The sequence below is a fragment of the Vulpes lagopus genome, chromosome 5 (assembly GCF_018345385.1).
Source record: "Vulpes lagopus strain Blue_001 chromosome 5, ASM1834538v1, whole genome shotgun sequence".
Classification (NCBI taxonomy): domain Eukaryota; kingdom Metazoa; phylum Chordata; class Mammalia; order Carnivora; family Canidae; genus Vulpes; species Vulpes lagopus.
The window spans coordinates 73730316-73757569 of NC_054828.1; the positions used below are offsets into that span (position 1 = coordinate 73730316).

At 49.5% G+C, this 27254-nt stretch overlaps 1 protein-coding gene across 4 annotated transcripts; it reads left to right on the forward strand.

Annotated features, from left to right (window-relative positions):
* Positions 1–27174, forward strand: PI4KB (phosphatidylinositol 4-kinase beta). Of its 4 annotated transcripts, XM_041755152.1 has the most exons (12): positions 1–403; positions 8284–9217; positions 13662–13706; positions 16335–16562; positions 18053–18280; positions 19920–20029; positions 20589–20693; positions 20903–21026; positions 21947–22212; positions 24648–24780; positions 25029–25149; positions 26301–27174. In XM_041755152.1, exons 2-12 carry the CDS (start codon positions 8312–8314, stop codon positions 26480–26482), a joined length of 2448 nt encoding a protein of 815 aa, XP_041611086.1. In that variant the 5' UTR covers positions 1–403; positions 8284–8311; the 3' UTR covers positions 26483–27174. The 4 variants fall into 4 exon arrangements, with proteins under 4 accessions (XP_041611086.1, XP_041611087.1, XP_041611090.1 ...); XM_041755153.1 differs by lacking the exon at positions 13662–13706 and having other exon boundaries at positions 2–403; XM_041755156.1 differs by lacking the exon at positions 8284–9217 and having other exon boundaries at positions 6–403.
* Positions 27175–27254: the final 80 nt, after the last annotated feature.

Here is a 27254-nt window from a genome sequence, read left to right on the forward strand (position 1 = left end):
CTGAACAGGCATGTTCCGGGCAGCTCACCCGATTCCTTAGATTGCTATGGGATTGGTAGGATCCTGAGCGTCGGAGAAGCAGGAAGGCATACCCTAAGAAGGACTACTGGGACTCACAAGAAGAACTGAGGCCTACTGGCACTTTTTTTTTTTTTTTTGGTCTTGCTTTTGCAAGAGGGAGGAGAGGAGGCTGTGCGGCCGGGTGGAACCTGTCCAGGCAGCGCGAAGGCCCCCTCAGGCGGCGCCGAGGGCAGCCCCTAAGCCGGGGCCTGGCTCAGCCGCCGCGGCCGCTGTCAGGGAAGCGCAGGCGGCCAATGGAACCCGGGAGCGGCCGCAGCTGCTGAGGCGGCGGTGTCGGCAGCCCGACCCCGACCGCCCGCACCCCTCCGCTGGGGTCTCGGAGGTAAGCGACTCCCGTGCCTGAGCTCCCTGCCCCTGTGAGTGGGGGGTCCCGCTCCCACCCCGTCCCGCACAGCCTCCCCCCGCCCCCACACCTGGGTTGGACTACAAAACTGCCCTCCCGGTGGCAACTGGACCCTGGGTGCCTTTTCCACCCTTTCCCCTCGAGTCTGGGGTCCTTCGCTGCTTTTTTGGCTTCCTCCTCTGTTTAGCTCCTCCCTCTGCCCCGGGGATCCCCCTTCCTCCACACACACACCCTTATCCCTGTTGCCTCCGTCCCGAATTATTTTCTCCGAAGTCATGAGCCCTTTTCCCATCAGGGTACCTCTTGTAATGGCCATCCTCGTTTGTCCTTCCTCTTCATGTGTTCCTGCCCCAAATCTTCCCCACAGCCTCCGCCTTCATCCCTTTTCCTCTTTTGCCCCTTTCGTCCGCTGTCTCCCTGCCACCGCAGCATTGGGTTCCCATTTCCCTGAGCTCTCTCTTCTCTGTGGCCCTCTATTCATCTGTTTCTGATTCCATTACCTCACCGCCACCCACCCAGCTCCTGGCTTCCAAGAATTGCCTGTTCCCCTCCCCTTAAGGAATCTCGGGCCCTCGTCGTCATTCCCAAAGTACCGTTTGCATTGTACTTTGACCTTAATCCTTACCCTTCTTTAGAATGAAGATTTATGATCCCTGCAACTTTCTTTAACGTCCCTTTACCAAGCCCTCCTCAAATACCCCAGCCGCTAGAGATTTGTTCCTATAGAAGAGATCTGACAGCGTCCCTTCCCATTCAGGAATTCCATCTCTGACACTTTCTCCCTCCAGTTTCAAGGATTTTGCTGATCCTTGTGACCCTTGGTTCTGTTTCTCCTGTGGTCTCTATGTGTTCTCTGTTACATTTTTTTTTTATCTCTACATACCATATTATTTCAGGATCAGCTAAACCTTGACCTAAGAAGAAAATGTGTTGGGAGGAGTTGGGGGGAGCCTTAGCTGTCTCACTCAGGCTTTTCTGGACAGAAGCGTGTTTTGAAGGATGCAGCAAGTTTTGAAAAAGTTCCTATTAGCTTACACTTTGTTGACTACCCAGGATCAGCCACTAGAAGGGATGAACAGGCCTGCATGGAAACTGTATGAGATTGTGAGAAATTGTTTTGGATTACTTAATATTACACTTGTCTTTAAGGAATCACAGAGTAGAGTGTCTTCCCGCTCCTGTCCAAATCCAGAAGGAGTCCATTTATTGTCTGTGGCTTACTGGAATAGTTTCGGTTAATTCCATAAGGGCTTAGGCCTAGGGTGGAGTTGGAGGTAACTGGGAAAAGGAACATGAGACATTAGAAAGAGTTTGTACATGCAGAATCAGGACTCCTGGGTTCAACATGTGAACAAGTGACTTCCTCACTTGACCTCTATAGTGAACTTTTTGGGAGAACGGCCTCCTCTGTGGGCATCAGTGCAGTAATAGGCTACTTGTAGGATGTGGGTTGGAGGCAAAATTAGACTTGGTTTATTTGTTTATGAAACATTCTGGGTTTCTCAGCAAAAGGCATTTCTTAGTGGTATAGCTGACCTGAGAGTTTATCTTCATTATGATCTCTCTATTGGGACTTTCTAGTTGACAGCTATCGCTGTACCATTTGGTACAGCTTTCCATTTCTTTTGAAAGACAAGCTCCAGGCCTGCTTCCTTTGCCTTGCTTGTTTCCCCCACTACATGTAGTTGCTGACCACTTGTGCTGTTCCTCTTGGACTTGATCCGTAACTCCAGATTCTATAGGTAGAAAGTGTGTTTGTGGGAAAGCTCTCTGAGGAAGATGGCTGGAAAAGAGTACTTGGAGTGAGGTGGGACTCAGGAAACTAGTTGCTCCCTTGTATGGTATGTCTCTCTTGGTCAATGCTAGTGAAGAGGGCATGTGAAGTTCCGTTTATCTTCCAACTCTCGGTCTTTTTGGAAGTAATCACACTTCCTCTTCCCACTTCTCCCTTGTCTCCCTCTTCGTTTGTTAGCTGGTGTGCAGTCTCCTCATCCTCCTTTTTAGGGATAGTTTTACTCCTTGGAAACACTCCCAAAGAGAAATCATATTTCCCCCAGTTTCCCTGCTTCATTCTCAGAGCTGGGTCCACGTTGCATGAGAACATGTTTGCTGATCGCCATCCAAAGCAGCAAATCGAGATTCTTTGATTTGGGGAAGAAGTTTGGGAGGATCCTTTCATTAATTGGCATGAGACAAGAGAGGGCCTAGTCCGAGCACATTTGGGGCTTGCAGCAGGGAGAAACAGTTCAGAGAGAGGTGAGTGCACAGGTTACTTTCTTTGCCATCTGTCTGTTTCAGCAGGGGCTCCCAGAGCTGGCTTGGGCTGTCTGACTGGAATCTGCTTATACCAGCTCCCATGGCCCTGCATAGAGACTTCTCAGCATGATTCAATATTGACTTAACTACCCCGAGATCACTGCCTTCCCTACCTTTCTGCTGCTGGCTTGAGAATGCCCTCCTCCCTGATGCCAGTCCCCCCACTGGGGCTTTGGAGAAACATTTACATGAATGAGCCTACTTCACTTTTGACCCTGAGTTTTTACAAGGAAAAAATAGTAATCTCTACCTTGTCCATTGAGGTCAAGGGGGGAATATGAGCTGAGCCCTACTGAAAGAAAGGTTTGAGATAGACTTTTAAGATACGCAGAACAGGCAGCTAGGGTGGATGCGGAGTTTCTCTGAAAGAGCAGTTTCTTTTTAAAAATTATTATCAAAGGTGGGGTGCCTGGCTGCCTCAGTTGGTGGAGTACACAACTCTTGATCTCTGGTTTGTAAGTTCAAGCCCCCACATTGAGTGTAGAGATTACTTAAAAAAAATCTTAAAAAAAAATTATTGGGGCACCTAGGTGGCTCAGTGGGTTAAGCGTCTACCTTCAGCTCAGGTCATGATCCTAGGGTCCTGGGATCGAGCCCCACAGAGCCCCACATCGGGCTCCCTGCTCTGCGGGGAGTCTGTTCCTACCTCTCCCCCCTCCCCCACCCCCGCTTGTGCTCTCTCGCTCACTCTCTCTCAAATAAATAAAAATTTTATTTTATCTTATTTTATTTTTAAAGATTTTATTTATTCATTCATGAGAAAGAGAGAAGCAAAGACACAGGCAGAGGGAGAAGCAGGCTCCATGCAGGGAGCCCGACGAGGATCTTGATCCCGGGTCTCCAGGATCAGGCCCTGGGCTGAAGGCAGCGCCAAACCTTTGAGCCACCGGGGCTGCCCATAAATAAAAATTTTAAAAAAATATTATCAAAGGCAAACATGCATTTGGTAATAAATCTGATGGTACTTAAGAGTTTATGATGAAATCTATAGTCCCTTTCCATTCATCCCACTCCTGCTCCTTTAGAGTTGGCATCTTAATTATCTGTGTTTATTTCTGAAGGTTATCATCATAGCACTAGATAAAATGCTTGTGCCTCTTTCTTGATTTATTAATTGTTACAAAAGAGGATTGAACTTTAGAGGGTTTACACTTTTTGTTTATATAATTGTCATTTTTATTAATTAGAAGCCTGTGTAATTGTAAATAGCATATGTGAACTTTCCTGTCTTTTTCCATGAATTTATAACAGTCTCTCTTAACGACCCACCTTGTAGGATGAAGATAGTGGCTTCACTACCCTTTTTTCCAACTCACATGATCCATCTCTGAGGGGGAAAATTGAACTTGCCTACCTGCTTGGAAATCAGATGATCTCTTAAGACAATTCTGTGAAAATACAGGAACATGTAAAAACATGAGAATTGGTCTAAATCAATCCATATTTTTCTAGTCCCCCTAAGAAGGGAATGGTCATTAACTGGGTGAGGGGATTGATTTGGGGCTTTTTCCTGTCCTGTCCTGGCTGAGACCAATCCAGGAAGTCATTTAATGGAGACCAGTACTGGATTGGAGGGTTGTTTGCATGGAATCTTTTGAGGTGATCAGAAGTGGGAAACCAGGTTAAACATCCCCTCCCCCTCGAGTTTTTACAGACATTTACTTAAATGCTAGGTCATACAGAAAACATGTATGTACACCCTCTCTGTCCTCTATAGCCCTGAACAGCCTCTTGACACTCAGAGGAGGATTCCCTACATTGTGCAGTTAGCTGTGGAGCCCAATCAGTTGTTAATGTTCCTCTACTTCCACCCCAGTGCCTAGTAGCCAGCTGGTTGGCTGTTGGCCGGGGCGGGGGGGGGGGGGGGGGGGGGGGGGGGGGGGGGGGGGGGGGCTCTTCGGTTCCCTTTGTCATCTAGTTTGAAGGCCAGTTTAGGTTCCCAGTGTGAAATACGGAGCCTCTGTTGTTTAAACGTTCTTGAGAGCGTACAAGCCATTTGATATTAAAGATTTAGATTTTCTTCCAAAGGGGAAGGATGATGAATACACCCTGTTCCTTTTTTCTCTCTTTCTTTAGAATGGTTACTTAACAAAGCTTACTTACCAATCCCATTTCCATTTCTTATTGTCTAAATTGGCAACTCAACCTGCTTCAGATGCAGGCAGTCCTTGAGGCTCAGAGAGGCAAGGGAGGTCCAGCTCCAGTTTAGTAGTTTCTAGTGGCAGAGCTACTGGAGAGGAGTCCAGTTTTCCTGCATCTCTTGACATCATCTGGTTCCCTGGGGGAATAAAGACTGTCAGATGGAAGATCTGGTCAGTGGAGAACTCCCCTGAGTACTGTGATTCGGGATTACTGGCTGAGCCCTGGGATTAAATACATACATACATACATACATACATACATCCTTTCCTCCCCTCCTGGTGCTAGTAATAATCCCAATTGTGATCACTTGGTGCATCTGCTGCATATCCTAGTGAGGACTGAGGTGCTATATGTAGGAAGGATGTCTTTATGTCTTTATATCCCTTGGAAGTTTTGAAAAGTAGATTTCAGGAGCTTTTGATAACTTAGAAGTCTCTGGAGTAGAGGAAAGGGGAAAGGTTTGTCAAGCATAGAGAGATGCAGAAATAAAAGTTGGTTGTATAAATTGATCGAGACTATCATGTGAGTTTTTCAGCAGACCTAAAAGGTGGTGGTCTTAGTTGAATTAGAATGACCCTCTGCTGCGCGGAGTGCCCTGCAAAGGTGTGGCAAGGAGTGATTAAAGCTTTCTTATTATTTCTGTGTAACATGAAGTTGCGAGTAGAGACAGATCCACATAGGCAGCTATGCTGGTTCTACTGCTCAGAGGGCGCTGCCTAATTTTAGGAGAGAGCATGATGAACGAGTTCCCAAATTTTTATTGATACCAAGTTCAAGCTGCATCAGAGAAATTCAGTGATAGGAACTTCTCGTTTGACAGAGTTGGGAGAAAGATAAACTGAAGTAGCCCTTTTTTGGTGATCTCTGAGAACCGAAGAGTTTTCCATCTGTCTTCCTGTGAGACTTTAGTGGTGACTGCTGGGAGGCAGGGAGCTAGGCTATATAGTATTGGGCAAAGCAGAGTAACTTTGATTCTTAACATTTCAGAGGTGCAAGAAGAGGCACTGAAAGGGTGGTGGTGGAAAATGAGGCTTTCCAGAGTGATTAGAGAATTTGTATCTCAAGCCTCCTACCAAAGTTACATGCACCCAGATTCACTAGCATCAAAGGCGATGTCACTAATAGTTGGAAATTACCTGCACATCAGTACTACAGTAGATTCTGCTTTCCTCAGGGATCCCTGGGTGGCACAGCAGTTTGGCGCCTGCCTTTGGCCCAGGGCGCAATCCTGGCGACCCGGGATCGAATCCCACATCGGGCTCCCGGTGCATGGAGCCTGCTTCTCCCTCTGCCTGTGTCTCTGCCTCTCTCTCTCTCTCTGTGACTATCATAAATAAATAAATTAAAAAAAAAAAAAAGATTCTGCTTTCCTCTTGCTCATGCTCTTTGAGTTTATCTTAGACTCACTTTAAAAAAAAAAAGATTTTATTTATTTATTCATGAGAGACACACACAGAGAGAGGCAGAGACATAGGCAGAGAAAGAAGCAGGCTCCATGCAGGGAGCCCGAGGTGGGACTCGATACTGGGACCCCAGGATCATGCCCTGAGCCAAAGGCAGGTGCTCAACCGCTGAGCCACCCAGGCATCCCTTAGACTCACTCTAATTTGTGTTTTTGTAGAGTGGCCTCTGAGGCCATTGTTGGCTACAGTCAGACTCTGGAGCTGGGTTGATCTGACATTAACAATGTGCCTCTCCCAGTCTTTGCTTTGAAATTTCCTTCTGCTACATACTATTCTAATCTATTCTGATTTGGTGAGGCTCTGAAGAATTGTTCTAGGAGGGCAGTGGCTTTTGTCAGCAAATATTCTCTCACTCCAGAGAGGGATTCTTGATGTGACTCCTGTTCCTCCTTGTTCTTTGGATGTTACAGTCCCATGAGTTCTAGCTGAATTCTTTTTGCCTTCTCCCAGGCTTTCCAGTTCCTGGGCTCTCTGTATGATAATGGAGAAAGTCGTGTTAGGGTAAGAGATAGCTGTCAAAAATGTTTTAGGAGATTCTCAGACAATGAATATAGCTCTAATCCACTTTACTTATAAACAATATATGTGTGTGCACACACACACTCATGCACACACACCGTTTACTAAATTGTTAGGTGATTAGGATTCAGCTAATAGTTATTGAGTACTACTGTATGCCAGGGACTGTGCTAGATTTTTTTACACTCATGAAGTTTTTCCACAGCAACAATGAGAAGTAAATATGTTTTTCCCATTTTGTGGTTGAGGAATCTGAAACTCAGAAGATATATGGTTTGTGTAAGTTCATATACCTCATAATGGCAGATCCAGGGTCTTGAATCCCAGCCTGTTTGACTCCTAAGTTCAGGAGTTTCTCCACAATACTTCAGCTGCTGTGGCACTAGAGAAAAAGGGAATGATGTCATGAAGGCACACAAGCAGAGAAATGGCACACTTCAGCAGGATTGATGATTATTTTAGAGCTGTTTTTTTCTAAGTGAAGCCTTGATGGTATTTGCTGGCCCTTATTCCTTCGGACCTCTGAGTCTGAAAGGAAGGTAAGAGAGTATCTGTGACTAGAAAAACACATCAGGACTTTGATACTAGGGGCGTTTGACCGGCTCAGTCAGAAGAGTGTGCGACTCTTGATCTCAGAGTCTTCAGTTGGAGCCCCACATTGGGTGTAGAGATTACTTAAATAAAAATAAAACTTAGGGACACCTGGATGGCTCAGAGGTTTAGTGCCTGCCTTCTGCCCAGGGTGTGATCCTGGGGTTCTGGGATCTAGTCTCACATCAGGCTCCCTGCATGGAGCCTACGTCTCCCTTTGCCTATCTCTCTCTCTCTCTCTCTCTCTCTCTCTCTCTCTCTGTGTGTCTCTCATGAATGATAAATAAAATCTTAAAAAAAAAAAACTTAAAAAAAAAAGGCTTTGATACTAAATTGAGGTGAAATGCTTAGGACCTGTGTACAGAGTGTTATATGAGTAAGGCAATACAATTTAATGAAGAAAAGAGGTTATTGGCAGGCATGTCAAGGGAGACACAAGAAGAGCACAAAGATAGAAAAGCATTTGAAGAGTTAGGGACAAGGGAATAAGACCAAAATTGCTTCCCAGTCTACCTGAAGAATTTGTAAACCTGTATAATGATAACATATAAAGCAGCATTTCGCAGATACAAGATAGGAACAGAGGCTTAGCTGAGTAGCTAAGTGCAGAAGGAAGGAAGAGTAATGGGATCAGCAGTGGAGGTAGTCAGGGAAGGCTTCCTGGGAGATGACTTTTCATCTGATTTTGAAGGAGTCCAGGAAGACAAAAGAAAGGAGAGGCTTGGGAAGATTTCATGGTGGATGAAAGAAAGACCTGAGGATGGCACCACTAACCAGTGTGTGTGTGTGTTTCCCTTTCTGTTCCTTTCTCCCTCCTTCCTCCTGTAGCTTGGAAGCTCGAAGTCTGGCTGTGGCCATGGGAGACATGGTGGTGGAACCTGCCCCCCTGAAGCCAACTTCTGAGCCCACTACTGGCCTGCCAGGGAATAATGGGGGTTCCTTGCTAGGCGTCATCACAGAGGGGGTTGGGGAACTGTCAGTGATTGACCGTGAGGTGGCCCAGAAGGCCTGCCAGGAGGTGCTGGAGCAAGTCAAGCTTTTGCATGGAGGCGTGGCCATATCTAGCACAGACACCTCCCTGGAGCTGGTCAATGGGGATGTTCCGGACAGTGCGATCCGTTGCCTGGATGATCCACCTACCCAGATAAGGGAGGAGGAAGATGAAATGGGGGCCACTGTGGCCTCGGGCACAGCCAAGGGAGCAAGGAGGCGGCGGCAGAACAACTCCGCCAAACAGTCCTGGCTGCTGAGGCTATTTGAGTCAAAACTATTTGACATCTCCATGGCTATTTCATACCTGTACAACTCCAAGGAGCCTGGAGTACAAGCCTACATCGGCAACCGGCTCTTCTGCTTTCGCAACGAGGATGTGGATTTCTATCTGCCCCAGTTGCTTAACATGTACATCCACATGGATGAGGACGTGGGTGACGCCATCAAGCCCTACATAGTCCATCGTTGCCGCCAGAGCATTAACTTTTCCCTCCAGTGCGCCCTGTTACTGGGGGCCTACTCTTCAGACATGCACATTTCCACTCAGCGACACTCCCGTGGGACCAAGCTCCGGAAGCTGATCCTCTCAGATGAGCTGAAGCCAGCTCACCGGAAGAGGGAGCTGCCCTCGAGTCCAGCCCCTGACATGGGGCTGTCTCCCTCTAAGAGGACTCACCAGCGCTCTAAGTCCGATGCCACCGCCAGCATAAGTCTCAGCAGCAACCTGAAACGAACAGCCAGCAACCCTAAAGTGGAAAATGAGGATGAGGTAAAATGCCTGGGAGGGGCAGCAGGGCAAGACAGCATGGAGACAGGATGTCTGACATACAGCTCCTCTGTCCTTTTCTCTCCTTCCCTCTGTTTCATTTCACTGATTAAAGCATGGGATGTCAGAGTGGAAAAAGACCTTAGAACTCCTGTATTCCAACTGCTTCATTTTACAAAGGAAGAACTCTAAGACCTAGAGAGATAGCAGTGCCTTGCCTTAGGTCACATAGTTAATAGCAAAGCTGACACTCCTGACTCTGTCCACTTGTTTTTAGTCAACTTCACTGCCATTCCATTAACTATTTACTTAGTAGGAACTGTGGCAGAGCCCTCCCTACCCTGACTTGAGACCTGGGGTATCTACCAGAACCTCTCAGAGTGGCAGCCGTCAGGGAGTAAAAGGAATGGTGTATGTGCTGGGAGCAGGAGTATTAAACAGAGCCTCGGCTTCATTCTCCTGATCTCTCTTCTTCATAACCCATCTGCCTCACCCCCCAAAGAGCCTGCTTTTTGTTGACTTAAGAGTCAGGTTCATTCCCCATCACTGAGGCACCTGCAGAATGCCCTTGTGCCTGTCTTTCTTCAGGGGAAGGGATGTCTTAGCATTTGGGAGAAGCACAAAGGGAAGAGGGAAGCAGTCTTGGTATAGAGTAAATCTTGAGCATGCCTAGAGTCTAGTCAGAGACCTGGAGGCTAGAAAGAAGAGAAGCCTGCAGGGGCAGTTAGGGGTTTCCAGAGCAGGGAAGAGAGAAGCACATCAGTAGGTTATGCTCACCTTCAATTCCATGTCTGGATAGATAGCTTGGGGAGTTTCCATGGACAACCAAGTGTCAGTGACCTAGCGTCCCAGCCAGACAGTTATGCCCTAGTACCCCCCCCCCCCCCCCCCACACACACACCGCTGGCCTGGCTTTCATCCTGGCCGCCAGCCCAGCCTAGAAAAGAAGGGAGAAAAGAACAAGGAATTTGCACTTGTTGGAAAATGCATATAGCCATGGTGCTGGCATCGCCCCACCCACGATTTTGATACAAATGGGACTTCTTTTTAGCTGCTTTCAATCAGAGTGCCTAGGGAAGGGAAAAGGCAGGAGGGTGGGAGACGACAGAGCCTGCTTTCTGGAAATTTGAGATTTTGTTATAATAGCGAAGCCAAAAGAGGTAACATTGGGCACTTTTCATGTGCCAAGCAGCATGCCAAGTACTTTGCGTCTCATCCTCAATAATCCTAAGAGACAGGGATTATTTTACCATTGAGGAGACAGGCTTAGAGAGAGGTGCGGTAATTTGCCCAGGGTCTCTCAGCTAGGCCTCAGATCACAGCCAGTGCTCCTAATCATCCAGCTGAGCCTTCTTGCTTAGTTCTTAGCATCTGCTTTCCCAGACCCTCAGCTGTTAGAGTCCACTTGGGGAAGAATGGCCTAGGCTCTCGCCATCTAGGTTTCTACAGTTCCATGCACAGGCAGAAGACCCCAACTGTTCTCAGAACCAGAATGGACCATTTTCTTTTCTGGTTGAGCTTGGCAGGGAAGTTAAGTTCAAAGTCATGAAGGGAGCTTGTTGCAGAATAAGAAGAATCATCCAGAGCTGGTGGGACTAAGGTCCTGGAGTGTTTGGGAGTTCTTCTCTTGGGGTCAAGCCCATAGCAGTATGTGCATGAGCAACTTGTAAGTGAGCCCCTTGGTACCTCCTGCCAGGCATGGTTTTTCTCTATTTGTATTGGGTAGTCCTGTCTTAGGACCAGAAAAGCTGAGGCCTTCAAGCTACCTTGTGCTGGTTCTTGGTCCCTCTTCTTTGGATCTAACTACTTCCCAGGATGGGACTGTGGGTGACTCTGAGACACAGGTATTCTCTGAGCGCTTAAATCCTCTGGGGTGGCTTCTCTGGCTGCCATTCTTCCCATCCTGGCTCCTTATCATGGATTTTTAGATCCAGGAAAAGAAGGAGGTATCAGATCCCTAGGTATTCCTAGGTTATCTGATGCTGGCAGAATGAGACACCTGAATCCATAGTGCATTCTTAGGAAACATGAGAACAGAAGTGAGAGAATAAATATGAATATATCTAGGGGTCTGAGCATTGGAGTCTTCGGCACAAAGGTCTCCCAGCCCCTTTGGCAGTTTGAGGATACGTCTGTCAAGGTTTTTGTTCCCCAAATACCAAGATTTTCCTCCTCTTGCTCCTCCTTTTCCCCTCATTCATTCACTCAACAAATGAGCTTATACAGTGTGCACAGCCCATGCCAGAGGCAGTGAAGGATGAAGGATAAAGTACGGCTCTTCCCTCTAGGAACTTGTAATGTGGAGACCACATTATCTAAGAGCTTATTTAGTGTGTGACTCTCAATTTTGTATACTGAAACTTAACAGAATTTATCAGTTCTAACACTTTTTGGTGGAGTTTGTGACTCTCTTAAAAAGCTGTTTCCTGCATTATAAGGAGGAAGTCTACAGCTTCCTAAACAAAGCACGTAATTATCTAAAGAGAAGCTCTGGAGGGTAAAGTGAGGGCACAGAAGAGAGGCCCTGGCTGTCTGCTTGTGCAGCTCTCTTCCTGCCTGGAGTCTCCCTGTACAGTGATCCTCTGCCCACATCTCACACAGGGTGCTGTTTACTTTTAATGACAGATCTTTCACACTCTCCACTACAAGCCAAGGTCTCCTCACCATTGCAGCCCCCAAGCCTGCCACTTCACAGCAGTTTTTGTCAGCCTAATCAGAGGACTCTGCTCAGGTAGTCTTCCTTCCCATTAGTAACTGGATGGCAAACATTTTGGCCTAGCATGGGGGCCCAGGGAGCAGAGATGGTTTAGGTACCACCCACCCTGCCTCATGTGGTGGCACTCATGGCAGATCAGCTTTTTCTTTTCAGGACTATAACCTTTGTACAGAGAAATCTGCTGCATGTCACACTAGAAGCCCCAGTGGGCCTTCCAGCCTGATGGGGTGTGATGTCAGCTTCTTGGCCTCAGCTTTTCTCTTGGAGCTGACTCAGTGTGAGTGACTCAAGGCTAGAGTAGGAGAGAGGAGCAGGTCATGATATTCCTCCCTTCCCCCAAGGCTGTTAATGAGTCAGACAGGACCTGTCTGTGGAAGAATCAGCTGGAGCATTGCTTGTGGAGCTATGCTCCCTGCTCTTCCTTCCACAACCAGCTCATGGAAAGAAATTGAACCACTAAGAATAGGCTGTGGCATCCTCATGCCTCAATTCTCCCTCCCACCTCTACCCAAAGCAGAGGAGTAGTTGCCTTGGGAGAATATTTGGCTTGCCTTCTCCCTCAAATTGCCCGTCTCCTCAGATTCTTCAAGGAATGACCTGACCATAGGACTCCAGTTAGAACAGAATGTAAACCATGAAATGGAATCAAGCAGATGCTTGAAATGATGATTGCAGAGTAGAAGCTCGGTGACCACTGCCTCCTGCCCTGGGAGCTCCCAGGACTTTGTCTCCTTGGTCTAGGCCCCTGCCCTCCTGCAGATTTATGCACACATATTACCCCTTCTCCCTGGGAGACCTTGGTGGACAGAACCCAGGATGGGCCCGTGCACAAGCTGCAGTAGAGCTGCTGAAGGCAACTTTTACCACCAGCCCTTTCCCCTGTTGTGCTCACGGACATCAGTAAGACACAGGCATGGGGCGGGGGGAGATTTAGATAAATCTAGGCTGGGACCTAGACAGCTGCTGCTTGCCTGCTCAGCTTTCTCAGGTGGATGCAACTAGGACCAGCTCCCCAACTTAAGTCCGAAAATTGTAATTTACTGAGTGTGGCATGAAATAGCCTGACAGGCAGCTTGCAGAGGTTTGGTAGGTATGAAAGTTATCCATCCTTTCCCCCAGCAGCATCTAGCCCCAGAGGTGTCATGCTCATGGCTATGGGGGTGTCCCTGTCACATGGTTCAAGGTTGGGACTGGCCTTCCCAGGATGATAATGAAGCTGATGGGAAAGGAGACACCGCTGGCACTAAGAGTTTAGCTCTTCTGCTTACTCCCTGACATTCCTAAGAAGCTGGAGGAATACAAGCTTTCCTGTATGGGGACCATGCAGCTTGTTAAATTCAGTCCCTTTGTGGTGATTTCCACGGAGAAGGATTTGGTTGGGAGCCTGTGAGTGGGTGAAGAGAAAGCAGGCAGCTTAGCTGCCCTGTGGCTCCCAGTTGTAGGGTTTGTCCTAGAGGGAGAGCTCAGTGCAGGCAGGGAGAAAAGGGGAAAAGCCAAGGCCCACTGTCTCTTCAACCCTTCTGACCTCAAGATCTGAGCCAGCGTCTCCCACAGTTGTCACGAATTTGGGCAAATGGTGTTTCTGGGTTGACTTTCTCTCAATAAAGCAGCCAGGTAGAGATACACAAGAGAAGCAGTTATGATCCAAGGTGGAGCTAAATTCTTTGCCTTTGTCTCTCTCCCCTCCCTCCCTGCCCCTCCTACTCCCCTTGCCCTCTGGCCCTTTCCCAGGAGCTCTCCTCCAGCACCGAGAGTATTGATAATTCATTCAGTTCCGTAAGTGGGGCCAGGCTGGGACTGGGTGGCAGGCTCCCCTCCCCCCCTCGGTGGCCGCATTTCCTCTCCGTCCCCAGGTCTTCTGAGTCCCCAGGCCAACGCTGGAGTTAAAAGGTGTCTTTTCTTCCTGGGAGATCAGCCCCTTCCTCCCAGACCTCCCCAGTCTGGAAGAGTCCCCCACCCTTTGTCACCAATTCCCGGAGCCCAGGCTCAGTCCGTCCTTCTCCCAGACGTAGCTGGGATGCAGTGCGACTCAGCCACCAGTTCCTGGGTCTCTAGAGCAAACAGCTGGGAGAGAGGTAGAATTTACCCTGGATTGGAACCAAGAATTGCTTGGCAGAAACCCCCATGATCCTGTTTCTTCCCACCACAACCCTTTCCTCATGGCTTCTGCCATCAGATCATGAAATATTTATTCAGTTCTAAATGCTAGGCCCTGTGCTGGGGGAGCAGACTCCAAAAGGAAACAGGGTTTGGCCTGAAGGAAAGTTTTACCTCCCCACAGCTGGTTTCCTTTTTTAGCTTCAACCACCTTTCTTCCAGGTGTGAGTTCTTCCCTTTCCCAGCTCACTGCCCAGAAGGTTCCTTAATCCACATTCTCCTTTCTTGTTCCCTCTGGACTAACCCCTGACCCTCTGGTCCCTCAGGGTCTCTCAGACCTTGTTGTTGGGCAGAGACGTGAGAGGAAATGCTGGACCCTCTGGGAGTTTTGGATGATTTTTTTACATTTTCTTTTTGATTTGTCTTCCCAGTTTTCTCCATTCTGTGCTGATCCCCTTTCAATCATGATTCCTATCTCCTCCCCTGTTGGCAGAGCCTCTCTTGAGGCCTGGGGTCACATCTCCAACATGCCTAAGAAACATAGGGGCCCGACCCGAATGCTGATTTGAGGATGGAAAGGAATTCTACCTTTTCTGATCTGAGATGACTATGAATTGGTTGGGGTGGAGGGTCAGTGACCATTTGCCACCTGAGTGGATGGATTGGGGGATCAGGATGAATGAAGGAGTGTTTCCAAATTTCCTCTTCCTTTCTTTTGTTTTCTCCATGAGGCCCCTGGGATATTTCCAGGGACCACAGAAGCCCAAGTTCTACTATCTTCCTGTCTTTGTCTCTTTTTAACCCTGTCTCCCAGAGCATCCCTGGTTGGTTCTGGTTCTGACACCCTGTTTGATTATTATGTGGGGCCCTGAGACAGCCCCCAGTAGTTTGAGAGGCTGAGACACAGGCTGTTCCTTTAAACCCTGGTTCTTGGGATCTCTGGGTGGCGCAGCGGTTTGGCGCCTGCCTTTGGCCCAGGGCACGATCCTGGAGACCCGGGGTCAAATCCCACCTCGGGCTCCCGGTGCATGGAGCCTGCTTCTCCCTCTGCCTGTGTCTCTGCCCTTCTCTCTCTCTCTCTCTCTCTCTCTCTCTATCATAAATAAATAAAAATTAAAAAAAAATAAACCCTGGTTCTTTGCACATGCAGAGATGGACCTGGTACTACCCAGCTTTCAAAAGAAGCTCTTTTTTTTTTTGCAGTGTGAGGGAGTGGGGGGTAGAAATTCTCAGTTCTCAGGAAACTAAGCAGGACCCACAGAGGGAGAGAAAGGTGTGGTCAGTGGAATACTACTTTTTCTAAGAGGAGGAAATACTGTTCTTATCTAGTTGAGGGGAGCTGGGATAGGGATGCTGAGTGGCTACCTTTGATAAAGTACCCCTTATGTTAGAAGGACTTAGGCTGGGAAAAGAGCCCTTCTTTGTGTCCCTCTTTTCCCCCACCCTCACCTCACTCCCCAGATGGACTTTGTCCTTTCTGGGCATTGTGAAGTGCCCAGCCTGAGGAGCCAAGTTCACATCAGAGAGCTATTAGGGAAGCCTAGTCCCTGAGACGTAGGGGAAGAGAACCCAAGGAAGGATCACTGAAAGAGACATACCTGCAGGGCCTGTGTCAAGGGCCAAAAGGAGCTATTGCTTTTTCTACTCACTTCCCCGTACCTGCCTCCTTCCATCTGCTTTTTCTGTCCACTTTGATTGTTCCTTCATTAATGCAAAGTCTGCTCACCCCCTTCACATTCCCTGCATGTGCACTGACCCCTTTTAAGACATTGTGGGTGGACAGGGATGCTATGAAAGGTAACAAAAGTCATTTGAATGAAATAAATCCTTCTTTGAAAGAAGAGGTAGTGACTCAGAGCACCCCTCCCTAGCTTCATGGGGCTCTCACAGAGCCCCTCAGTGGAGACTCAGCCCAAGGACCTGGAGGTAGGTGAAGCATGACATGTCCAGTATAACCATCTCTTCTCTCTGGATCTTGTGCCCCATCCATCTTAAAGCCTTGAGACAGTTTGTAAGGAACTCAGGTCCAAGAGAAGAGGGGTGCCTCCCAGTGACACCAGATTCATACCCCATTAACCCTGAAGAATCAGCCTGTGGAGGGGTATGCTGGCTTTTCTACCTATTCCCAGCTGAAGTTGTCAGGGGTAGAGTGATGAGACTCCATACCAGTGCCAAAGGGTAGCTCCTTCCCTAGGGTTCTCCAGACATTGGGATCCCTGGCCTTCATGGCCAGGAGTGACTAAGTGGGTGGTCCACTTTTTTCTATGGTTTCTTCACCGTCTTTTACTTTACTACAACTCCCTGTAGCCCGTCAGACTGGCGCCTGAACGAGAATTCATCAAGTCCCTGATGGCGATTGGCAAGCGGCTGGCCACACTCCCCACCAAGGAGCAAAAAACACAGCGGCTGATCTCAGAGCTCTCCCTGCTCAACCATAAGCTCCCTGCCCGAGTCTGGCTGCCCACTGCTGGTTTTGACCACCACGTGGTCCGTGTGCCCCACACCCAGGCTGTTGTCCTCAACTCCAAGGACAAGGTAGGTAGGCTCTGGCCCAGATCCTACCCGTCATATCTCTTCTCCCATGGTTGTCCAGGTTTGTGTATACTCCCAGGGATGCCCCACCAACATCCTGGACTCCATGACTCATGTGCATGTGTCAATCTTGACTTTACCTCAGTGCTGTTGTGATTCTGAGGGCCCTCTTGTCTCCCTTCTTGGCTCTTGTTTTTCTGGACCAAAGAGGCCTGATCTTTTCAGCTTGATTCTTCCTTCCCATGTCTCATGAGAGAGTTGCTCTCCAGTTTTCTTTCCACCCCTTTGGTAGCTCTTCCCTAGCCCTCCCATAACTCTTAGGCTTTCCAAGTAAAGTGACATGGGAATAGAAAAATCCTCATTTCGGGATCCCTGGGTGGCGCAGCGGTTTGGCGCCTGCCTTTGGCCCAGGGCGCGATCCTGGAGACCCGGGATTGAATCCCACATCAGGCTCCCGGTGCATGGAGCCTGCTTCTCCCTCTGCCTGTGTCTCTGCCTCTCCCTCTCTCTCTCTGTGACTATCATAAATAAATAAAGATTAAAAAAAAAAAAAATGTTTAAAAAAAAAAAAAAAAGAAAAATCCTCATTTCTTTTCTTTTTTTAAGATTTTATTTATTTATTCATGAGAGACACACACAGAGAGAGGCAGAGACATAGGCAGAGGGAGAAACAGGCTCCCTTTAGGGAGCCCGATGTGGGACTCGATCCCAGAACTCTAGGATCATGCCTGAGCCAAAGGCAGATGCTCAACCACTGAGCCTCTAAATGTCCTGAAAAATCCTCATTTCTAAGACCTATTCCAATCATAGAAGGAGACAAGAATGCCCGACTCATGTTGGAGAGAATCAGCTGAACTTGTCTGTTGATTGGAATGAGTACTAATGGTTCAGATTCTTCTTCAGAAGAAGCACTGAGGATTAGAACCCTGCTTATTAGAACAGGAGCTGGCTTTTCCCCAGTCTCTTGTCTGTCTTTAGGACAAGCCCCAGGTAGGCTTTTAGGCCTTTCAAAGGTAGTAATTGATAGTTTTGCCCAAGTATATCATCTACATTTTGAAGCTCAGCTGAAACTTTTTTTTAAAGATTTTATTTATTTGAGAGAGACAGAGAGAGAGACAGAGAGAGGACAAGCAGGTTGGAGAGGGAGAATCAGGCTCTCTGCTGAGCAGGGAGCCTCATGTTGGGCTTGGTCCCCAGACGCCGGGATCACGATCTGAACCCAAGGCAGACGCTTAACCAGTTGAACCACCCAGGCACCCCTCAGCCGAACCATTTTCAACACCTGTGCATTCTCTCACCCAAATTCTTGAAATGCATGTTCACAGGACAAGTTCTTACCCTGAATGTGACATTCATAGTGTCAAGGGACTGACAGGTGAGGGGGTTAGAGCTAGGAGTGGGCAGCTGGAAGGACTGGGTTAGCAGAGTTGAGATTGGGGGACAGTGGTGGAGATAAGTTGCAACTACTGTTTTCACACACACTACCCCTCCAGGCTCCCTACCTGATCTATGTGGAAGTCCTTGAATGTGAAAACTTCGACACCACCAATGTCCCTGCCCGGATACCTGAGAACCGAATTCGGAGCACACGGTCCGTGGAGAACCTGCCCGAATGTGGTATCACCCACGAGCAGCGGGCAGGCAGCTTTAGCACCGTGCCCAACTATGATAACGATGATGAGGCCTGGTCAGTGGATGACATAGGTGACCTGCAGGTGGAGGTGAGGGAGTTCCCAGGAGGTGGTACTGGGGCCCAGTATCCATTCTCTGGGAGCTTTTATTGTATTTGAGACAAGGCAACACACCCTGAGGCAGGCTGACGCAAGTGCCCACACAAGTGAGATAGGTACTAATGGGGATGAGGGGGGAAAGTTCTGAACAGTGCTAGTCTGGAATATTCAGGTGGAGTTCTTTTTCCTGCAGAAAGAATTTAGGTTAAATAAAAGGGTGAATTTCTAAGCCTAAGGGAGTAAGGGAAACTTAAAATATCTATTGAACATCTCCATAAAGTTGTCATAAGAAAGTAGAGAATAAGTCATATGTTCATTCATTCAAGAAATATAAATGTAGGGCCTTCTTTGTGCCAGCCTAGAATGCTGTGGACTAGCAAACAAGATGGCTCCTGCCCACAAGGAGTTTATGACCTAAAAAGAGAAAGAACAAGACCAGTCAGGAGGTAGCTGTAATATGTGAGATCCAGGTTGTGCTGCAGAGAGCGAGGCATTATGGTGGCACCTGAGGGGGTGGAACTTATTCCAGACTCAGGCCTGGGCACACACCATGTGATTTCCTGAGGAAGAAATATGTCAGTGGGGGCCCAAAGATGGGTAGGAATTTGCTGGACAGAACATTCCTGGCAGAGGGAGTAGCAAATGTGCAGAGACTGGAAGACGGGACAGCTTGGCTCATTTGAGTAACTGAGGGACATTGTGTGTGTCTGTGATGTGCGGTGTGGGTGATAAGTGAAAGGGAGGCTAGAGAGGTTGGCGTGAGCCAGATCGTAGGAAGGATCCTGTCAATTGTGGAAAGAAACTTGGACTCTGTGCTGGAGTTGTGAAAAGCCAGAGCCTCATTTTATGTAGGACTGTGACACAACCAGATTTGACTTTGTAAAGACAGATGCTCTGTCCTGGAGCTTACAGTCCAGTTAGGGAGATCGGACACAGACGTTTAATGGGAATCTGTTCATAGGATATACAACAAGGCTGTGTGCAGTAAGTGCCAAGTGGAGCTGAGAAGTGATCTGCTCGGAAGGAAGGAGAAGGGAAGGGCCTTGCTCTGGGCCGTGGGGTCTGGTAGAATGTTTTGTATTTGAGAGAAATGGGGAGATAAGACTGAATGGCTGAGATTGAAGAAATGGTCAGAGGGCCTACTTGGGAGAAACTGTGTCCTGGACCATGTGGGAGAATGCAGCTGTAGCCATGGAGAACTCCTAGTGGAAGGCCGCAAGTCCAGCTTTCTGTGGCAGTCATGGTGGTGGTGCGCAAACTTGAGTACACTGGGGGGTCTTCTGGGGAAAACTTGTTAAAAAACTCAGGCTTCCAGATCTCGTTCCCAGTAATTCTACTTCAGATGGACGGTGGGATATAGCAATCTGAATTTTAGCAGCATTCCAGGTGATTCTGAGGAGGTAGTTCACACTTAGAGAAGCATTGCTGTAAGGGCTGTGTAAGTGCCCAGGTCTTTGGGGTCCAATTGGTGAGGATGGTGTGCAAGTAGGGCATGCTTTCTGGAGCAGAGTCCAGAAGTGGGGAATGATCATGATGCAGAGGCAGCAAGCACGCAGAGTTACTGGAGGAGCAGATGACAGAAGTGAGGCCCATGTTTGGCACTTCTGACCTGTGGCCTCTGCTCTCCCAGCTCCCTGAAGTGCACACCAACAGCTGTGACAACATCTCCCAGTTCTCTGTGGACAGCATCACCAGCCAGGAGAGCAAGGAGCCTGTGTTCATAGCAGCAGGGGACATCCGGTATGGCTAGACCACCCTGCCCTGAGTTCCTCATCCCTCTCAGGCACTGCCTATCTCTGTCCCCTTCTTGTCTGTCAGCCTCTTTCCTTCTTCTCTCTCCTTTCTCTGTCCTTGTCCTGAGGCCACCAAATTTGAGGCAGTGAAGGTACAGGTGGAGAAATTACTGGGCTCCCACAGAAGGAAGTTACATTTTAAGAGGACTCCAAAGGGATGAAAGCACCAGAGGAAGGAATTAGAGCAACATTTCTCAGAGCAGGTCTGAGGACTACATCTGTCAGAATTAAGGGAGAGGGAGGAGAGCTTCCTGGAAATGCAGATGCCAGAGCCACACCTGATCTGAATCAGAGTCTGGGTCCGTTGAGGATGGAGGAATGGGGAGGACCTAGTAACCTGCATTGCAACATGATTACAAACCACCAGGTTAGCAAAACTCTCAGCCCAGGTTTCTATCTCTGTGTGCCCAGAATCAAGGAAAGAGTGCAGGAAATGCCAGCTTAGACAGGGACATGAGGCTCTGGGGTAACTCCTCCAAGCAAATGATATAGTTTCTTCCTGCTAGACGGCGGCTCTCCGAGCAGCTGGCTCACACCCCCACAGCCTTCAGACGAGACCCGGAAGACCCTTCTGCAGTTGCTCTAAAAGAGCCCTGGCAGGAGAAAGTAAGGTGAGTTGGGAAGGGGTGGTCCCTAGGCACCTCCCAAAGCTTAGAGGCAACCACAGGTATTCACTGTGGCATATGTTGTCCTCCAGCCTCTCCCAAGCTGTCAGGGTCCCAGGCGTCTGAGTCCTTGCCCTGTGGGGAGTTTGGTTTGGACTTTGAGCAGAAGCCTTTTGGCATTAGTCCTATGACACCTTTTGCTTCTTTCTTCACAGGCGGATCAGAGAAGGCTCCCCCTATGGCCACCTCCCCAATTGGCGGCTTCTGTCAGTTATTGTCAAGTGTGGGGATGACCTTCGGCAGGAGCTCCTGGCCTTCCAGGTGTTGAAGCAACTGCAGGTAAGAGGGAGGAAGGAAGAAAGAGAACTCAGCCCAGCTGAGGTGAGCACACAGATTGTTAAGCAGCGTGTTCCACAGGGAACTCTGCTGGAGACCAGCTTCCTGCCCAGTCCAATGAAAGCTGGTGCTCCTTCCCCAGGAAGTACAGCCACTGGAACAGCTAGCTCCACAGCGACCCCTCGTGGCCCCTTTGTGACATGCACCTGCTATGTTCTCAACTTGGGGGACTGGATTTGTCCTTTAGTCCCGGCAGTTGGTTTACAGTGTGCTGAGATGTGGATTCCTTGAACCTTTGGATTGGTCGCCTGCAAGCAACTTCACCTGTTAATCCTCTTCTTTCTATAAATATTGTCATTTTCTTAAGAGGCTTTCTCTGGACCTAAGTCCTTTCCTGTCTTCTCCCTATTATTTGAATTTGGATTAACGGCCCACATTCTCTGTGCTTGTGAGGAGTCTGTGGTTTCCTGTTCTCCCTGCCTTTTGGGGCTTTCTATTTAGTGCCTTTTTTTTTTTTTCAGATTTTATTTATTTATTCATAGAGACACACAGAGAGAGAGAGAGAGAGAGTGGCAGAGACACAGGCAGAGGGAGAAGCAGGCTCCATGCAGAGAGCCTGACGTGGGACTCAATCCAGGGTCTCCAGGATCACGCCCTGGGCTGCAGGCGGCGCCAAACCGCTGCGCCACCGGGGCTGCCCTACTTAGTGCCTTTTCTTCCATACCTCCCAGTATCCTGTTGAGCCCTGGACTTCTTTCACAACTGCCTGGTCCTCAGTGGGATCAATGGGTTTTACTCACTTGATGGCCTAGAATCCAAGGCCACAAGGATGGGAACCATCCAAGGCTGGGGACAGAGGGGATTTTAGCCCCTTCCCCTAGTTTGGAAAGATGACAGTGGCATGCATCTGTGTCTCCTCACAGTCCATTTGGGAACAGGAGCGAGTGCCCCTGTGGATCAAGCCATACAAGATCCTTGTGATTTCTGCTGACAGTGGCATGATTGAACCAGTGGTCAATGCTGTATCCATTCACCAGGTGAAGAAGCAGTCACAGCTCTCCTTGCTTGATTACTTCCTGCAGGAGCATGGCAGTTACACCACTGAGGCATTCCTCAGTGCCCAGCGCAATTTCGTACAGAGTTGTGCTGGCTATTGCTTGGTCTGCTACCTACTGCAGGTGAAGGACAGGTGGGTGAACTCCTTATCCTAACCTTGTTCCTTCGTGAGTGTTCTCACTTACTCTTCACCTCCTGTTGCCTAGATGTAAAAGTGGAATGAAAGCACATTTGTGTGCCATTAAACAGGGAGTACAGGGGCAGAGAAGTAAAGGACTTGTGAAAGGAGCAGGGTCGTCAGGGACAAAGGAGAATGAGGACTGGGAAAGCTGTGGGGGAAGGATACTTGAGGCACGGGGACAACACTGTGTACTGGGAGCTTGGGCCCCACTGCCTGGCAGAGTAGTAGGCAGTGGCATCATAGGTGAGCTGAGGTCAGGGCAGAAGAGCCTTCATTATGAGGTCAAGGGGCTTTATTTTGCAGGCAGAGGAGTGACAAGATCCAGGTTGTGTGTAGTGACCCCCCTCAGGGCGCTGAGGGTGAGGCTGGACATAACCAGGTCTTCAACAAAGCAAGAGGTACTGAGGTCCGGCCTGAGGGTAGTGGTAGAAAGAGAAAGAGAAGGTGGGTATGGGGAACATGGTGGCTGTACAGTTGCAACTCCCAGCCCTGAACTCTCTCTCTTGTTCCAATATTTGAATTTCAAAACTTTTAAGTATCTCTTGTTTTGCCCAGAGCTGTCATTTCTCCCGCTATCACACTGACCTTTGTGAGGTCCAGCTTCACATATAGGCAAGCATGTTGGACAGAGATAATTACACCGCCTAGGGTCTTGCTTTCCTAGACTGTCTTCAGTGACTCAGGGTCAGCACCGTGAATGCTCCTGTGAGTTAAACCTCTCACTGGGCAGAGGGCAGCCTCCTGAGAAGGCAAAGATGCAGTGGCTGGTGCTCCTGGGGTTCTAGTGACATGACAGCACATGAAGATCTAACAGGGCTGCTTATCAGAAATCTAACATTTATTAAGTGCCTGCCATTCTTCTATTAAAACCAGACAAAAACCCTTTCAGGCAGGCTTTTCCTTGTGAGGGAAATAAGGGTCCGGGGAGCTTGCTGAGGCTCTGCATGTGCAGGCTGATGGGAAATTTGGTTGCAAGCTTTAGACTGTCCCGGAAGAGGTAGGATTTTGAACCCAGGGCCCAGAGAGCCTAGAGCTGAGCCCCAGATTGAGTAAATGGAGGGCAAGGAGGCAGGTGCTAGTCATGCCGCTGGGCTCTCCTGTAGAAAACTAGTATGTTTGGAAGATTAGAGTCCATCCCTTTAAAGAGGCAGAGGGGGCAGGCAGCTGGATAAACCTTTTATAAGAACTCAAAAAAAAATGGATGTAGTGTAGCTGTGAATGAAATCAGCCACTGGAAAGAAGTGGCAACAGTGAATGACAGGCCCCAGACTGGAGTCAGGTGCAAGGTCTCCTTACCTGCTTCAGAACAAGCCCCGAAGGGCTTTGCAGCCAGGAGCTAACTCCAGCAGCTCAGAGAGAAGCTGCCCCTCCGTAGCTTTGAGACCTTGTGCACCAAGGAGCCTCCGTTTCCTCACCTGTGAAACGAGAGGTTGGATGAGGACATCTAGAACCTTTCTTGCTCCCCAGATGGTGCCTGTGTTGGTAAATTTGTAATCCTTTCCTCATGGGAGAAGGACTGAGATAGGGCTGCTTCTCCCTCTGTCCCCCTATTGTGGCCAGTCAGGCCAAACCTAGAGAAGGTGGCTCCAGACCCAGAGCTCTTAGCCTAACAAAGCCTCTATTGACATGGAGTAGGGAGTGGGGGCTCGGAGGGGGAGTCGGTTATGCTGAATGGGCCAGGCTCACATGCTTAGCATGTTAATTGTTCCTCGTTCTGCTGGCCATTCATGTGGGAATCACAAAGACCTGGGAATTATCTCTCTCTAAGTCTTCTTCCTGCAGCAGGCCCCTAGTAATTGCCTCCAGAGATATTTTACATAAGGGATCTTACCATATGGTTAAAGCCTAGTCCTCGGAGGCCCCACACTATTCACTTAAACCCCACTCCGCCCACTCTTCTGGCGGGGCTCTGCTCTGCAGCGGGGTGACAGGAATTACCAATAACACACAGGTAAGTAGGTTCTGACTAGAGGTCTCCCACTGATGCCTGGGGCTAGGCCTCTGAGACAATGGGCTGGAGCTACAAAGACCTTTCCTTGCTTCCTTCCAGGTTCTCTATTCAGAGGGGATCGCTTTGGGTGCTAGAAGCATGACTTTTAGAAAATGGGGATATTCTTAAGCTGTTTTAAGTTGTTAATTGCAATTTCAAAAAAAAAATCCTAATGATGGCAGTTTCAGACCCCAGATACTTAGTTTACTTCTCTGATTCCCTTCTTTCCACTGATTAGTTCTAGGTTCTAAGAGGTGGGGCCCAGAGTTGTAGGCAGCAACAAATTTGTCAGGAGGCTCCCCTAACCTGGTATCACGTGGTCAGGGCGTTGCAGCTTGAGGCTCCCGCCTCAATCAGACTTACCACTGCCTCTTTCTCTCCTCTGCCCTCTCCTCAGACACAATGGAAACATCCTTCTGGATGCAGAAGGCCACATCATCCACATCGACTTTGGCTTCATCCTGTCCAGCTCACCCCGAAACCTGGGCTTTGAGACGTCAGCCTTTAAGCTGACCACAGAGTTTGTGGACGTGAGTCAGGAAGGAGCGGTGCCTTGCTGTGTTCTTTCTCTGTCATGGAAGAGGGAGCTGTGGGCTCCCCCCAAATTAGGGACAAACAGAACAGAAATAGCAGGGAGCCAGGGCAGGGCTAGCTGTCCCAGGAAGCTTCCTGGCTGATAAGAGAGTGGGGAAGTCACAGAGTTTGGCATGTTTGTCCTGATGGAGGAAGTCCTGGCTGGCTTGTGAGCCCCTGTGCACACACAAGTCTCCCTTCGCAGGTGATGGGGGGCCTGGATGGCGACATGTTCAACTACTACAAGATGCTGATGCTGCAGGGGCTGATTGCTGCTCGGAAGCACATGGATAAAGTGGTGCAGATCGTGGAGATCATGCAGCAAGGTGGGCTGAGAAGAGGCCAGGTGTCTGGGGACAGGGCTGAGCCCATAGTGTTTGAGGTTTTCCACTTATGTTGGAGCCCCGGGGCATGGAACTTCCAAGAAGCGGATTCCACTTCGACTGGGGGTGGGGTGTCCCAGGTTTTCAGCTCTGCTGCCAGTTTGTCCTTTGGGACATTCTTCCTAACTCCTGACCAAGCTGGGTCCCAGGGATGGGGGCGGGGGGTGGGGTGGGAGCCCAGACTGCAGAAACTACCCCTTAGCCACCCTCTGGGAGAGAACAGCCCCATCTCCTGCTTCCAGGTCCCTCCCTGTCTTCCCATCCCTTGTCCCCCTAAATTTTTGTTCCCTTCTGTTCCTCTGGCTCTGTTCTTGCCAACCTTGGTGTTTCCGGTCACCATTTCCTTCCCTGTTGGCCCTTGACCACTGACTACCCTGTCCCCAGGCCCCTTTCTCTGCCCCAACACCCACTCCTCCCCATGAGCTGAAAGTATTTCCTCTCCGCTCACCTTGATCTACTCTTACTGAGCCATTTCCTCACTGCCTTGCCACCTAGAGTCTCTTGTCCAGGATCTCTCCTCTCCCAGCTCTTCTGGGCCCTAGTCTCCATCCCCCTCCTCAAGACTGCCATGCACACTTGGGCTGAGCTGCCAGTCTCCTCCTCCTCCCCATCCCCGTCCCCACCCCACAGGTTGTCGCTGTTGCTCGGGAGCATCCCTGTCTGGCCCCGTGATGACGGTGGCCCAGGTCATCTGTGAGTGTCAGACATAGCATAGGCAGAGGCCTGCAACCAGATAAGTGCCCAGCTCAGGGCCCATTCCCCAGCCCCTCTTCCCAGCCTTCCCTCTGGGTCCTGAGCCTCTGCTCCCTCCACACTCACCAGGGTCCATGTGGTGCTGGCCCTTTCCCCTCACACCCTCACCTAGAGGGACTTAGGAGTGTGGGATGAAGATGGGCTCAAGACAGCACCCTCCCACTCCCCCTTCTCTTCCCAGGCAGAACTGGATCCATGGTCAGGGAGCACTCTGATGTGGGAGGGAAGGGGCACTTAGATAGCCATGGCTCCCTCTGTATCACTTGCTGTGGCTGTTACCACTGCCCCTCCCCCCTCCACTTTCCACCCGTGACCCCATGTGCCCTCACCGCTTCCCCCAGGTTCTCAGCTTCCTTGCTTCCATGGCTCCAGCACCATCCGCAACCTCAAAGAGCGGTTCCACATGAGCATGACTGAGGAGCAGCTCCAGCTGCTGGTGGAGCAGATGGTAGATGGCAGCATGCGGTCTATCACCACCAAACTCTATGACGGCTTCCAGTACCTCACCAATGGCATCATGTGACACTCTCCTTCTCAGGCCCCGGAGTGGTGGGGGATTCAGCGGACCTTCTCTGGGAGGGCCCTTGTCCGAGAAACCCCAAACCAGGAAACCCCACCCATGGGAAATGGAAGGCAAGAAATACAGAGGATCATGTGATAACTGTAGAGCTTGCAGGGGGCGGGGTGGGAGAGCCAGCGGCAGGGCCCAGACTTGCAGGGGCTCCCCTGCCCCCAGCGGTGGTGGTGTCACCACCTGACAGACTGCAGGATTTGCTGCCCTCCAGAGAACAGAGGAGATAGACATGAGGGGCACTGGGGCCTTTCTTCTGGCTGGGGTCCATGAGGTTCTTTCTGCAGGCCATCCGACTCTGTTCTAGGTTCCGGGAGTGCGGGGAGGGGGGCAGGAGTAGGTTCTCGGTCCGGAGGCTTGATCCTATGGTTGGCCTTTGGCCATGCTGCTGCCCAACTCTGTCCCCTCCTGGCTACTGGCCCAGGCCAAGTTCCCCTTGTCAGGTGGGCTCTGGCACAGGGTCCTGCACTTGCAGAGGTTCCCCATCCCAGGGGAGGGGAAGGGAAGGATCACCGCTCCTCCAGTGGATGAGGATATCCACCTAGTTGCAGGGAGTTCCTTGGCCTGATCCCTTCCCCCACCCAGGGAAAGAGTTCTCAACTTTTTATTTTTAATTTTTGTTTGAAATAAAGTCCTTAGTTAGCCGTTTGTGTCATTTCTAGATTGTATTTGTCTCGGGTTGCGGGTAGGTGAAGTGTGAGCAGATGCCTCAGTGTCCTGGGTG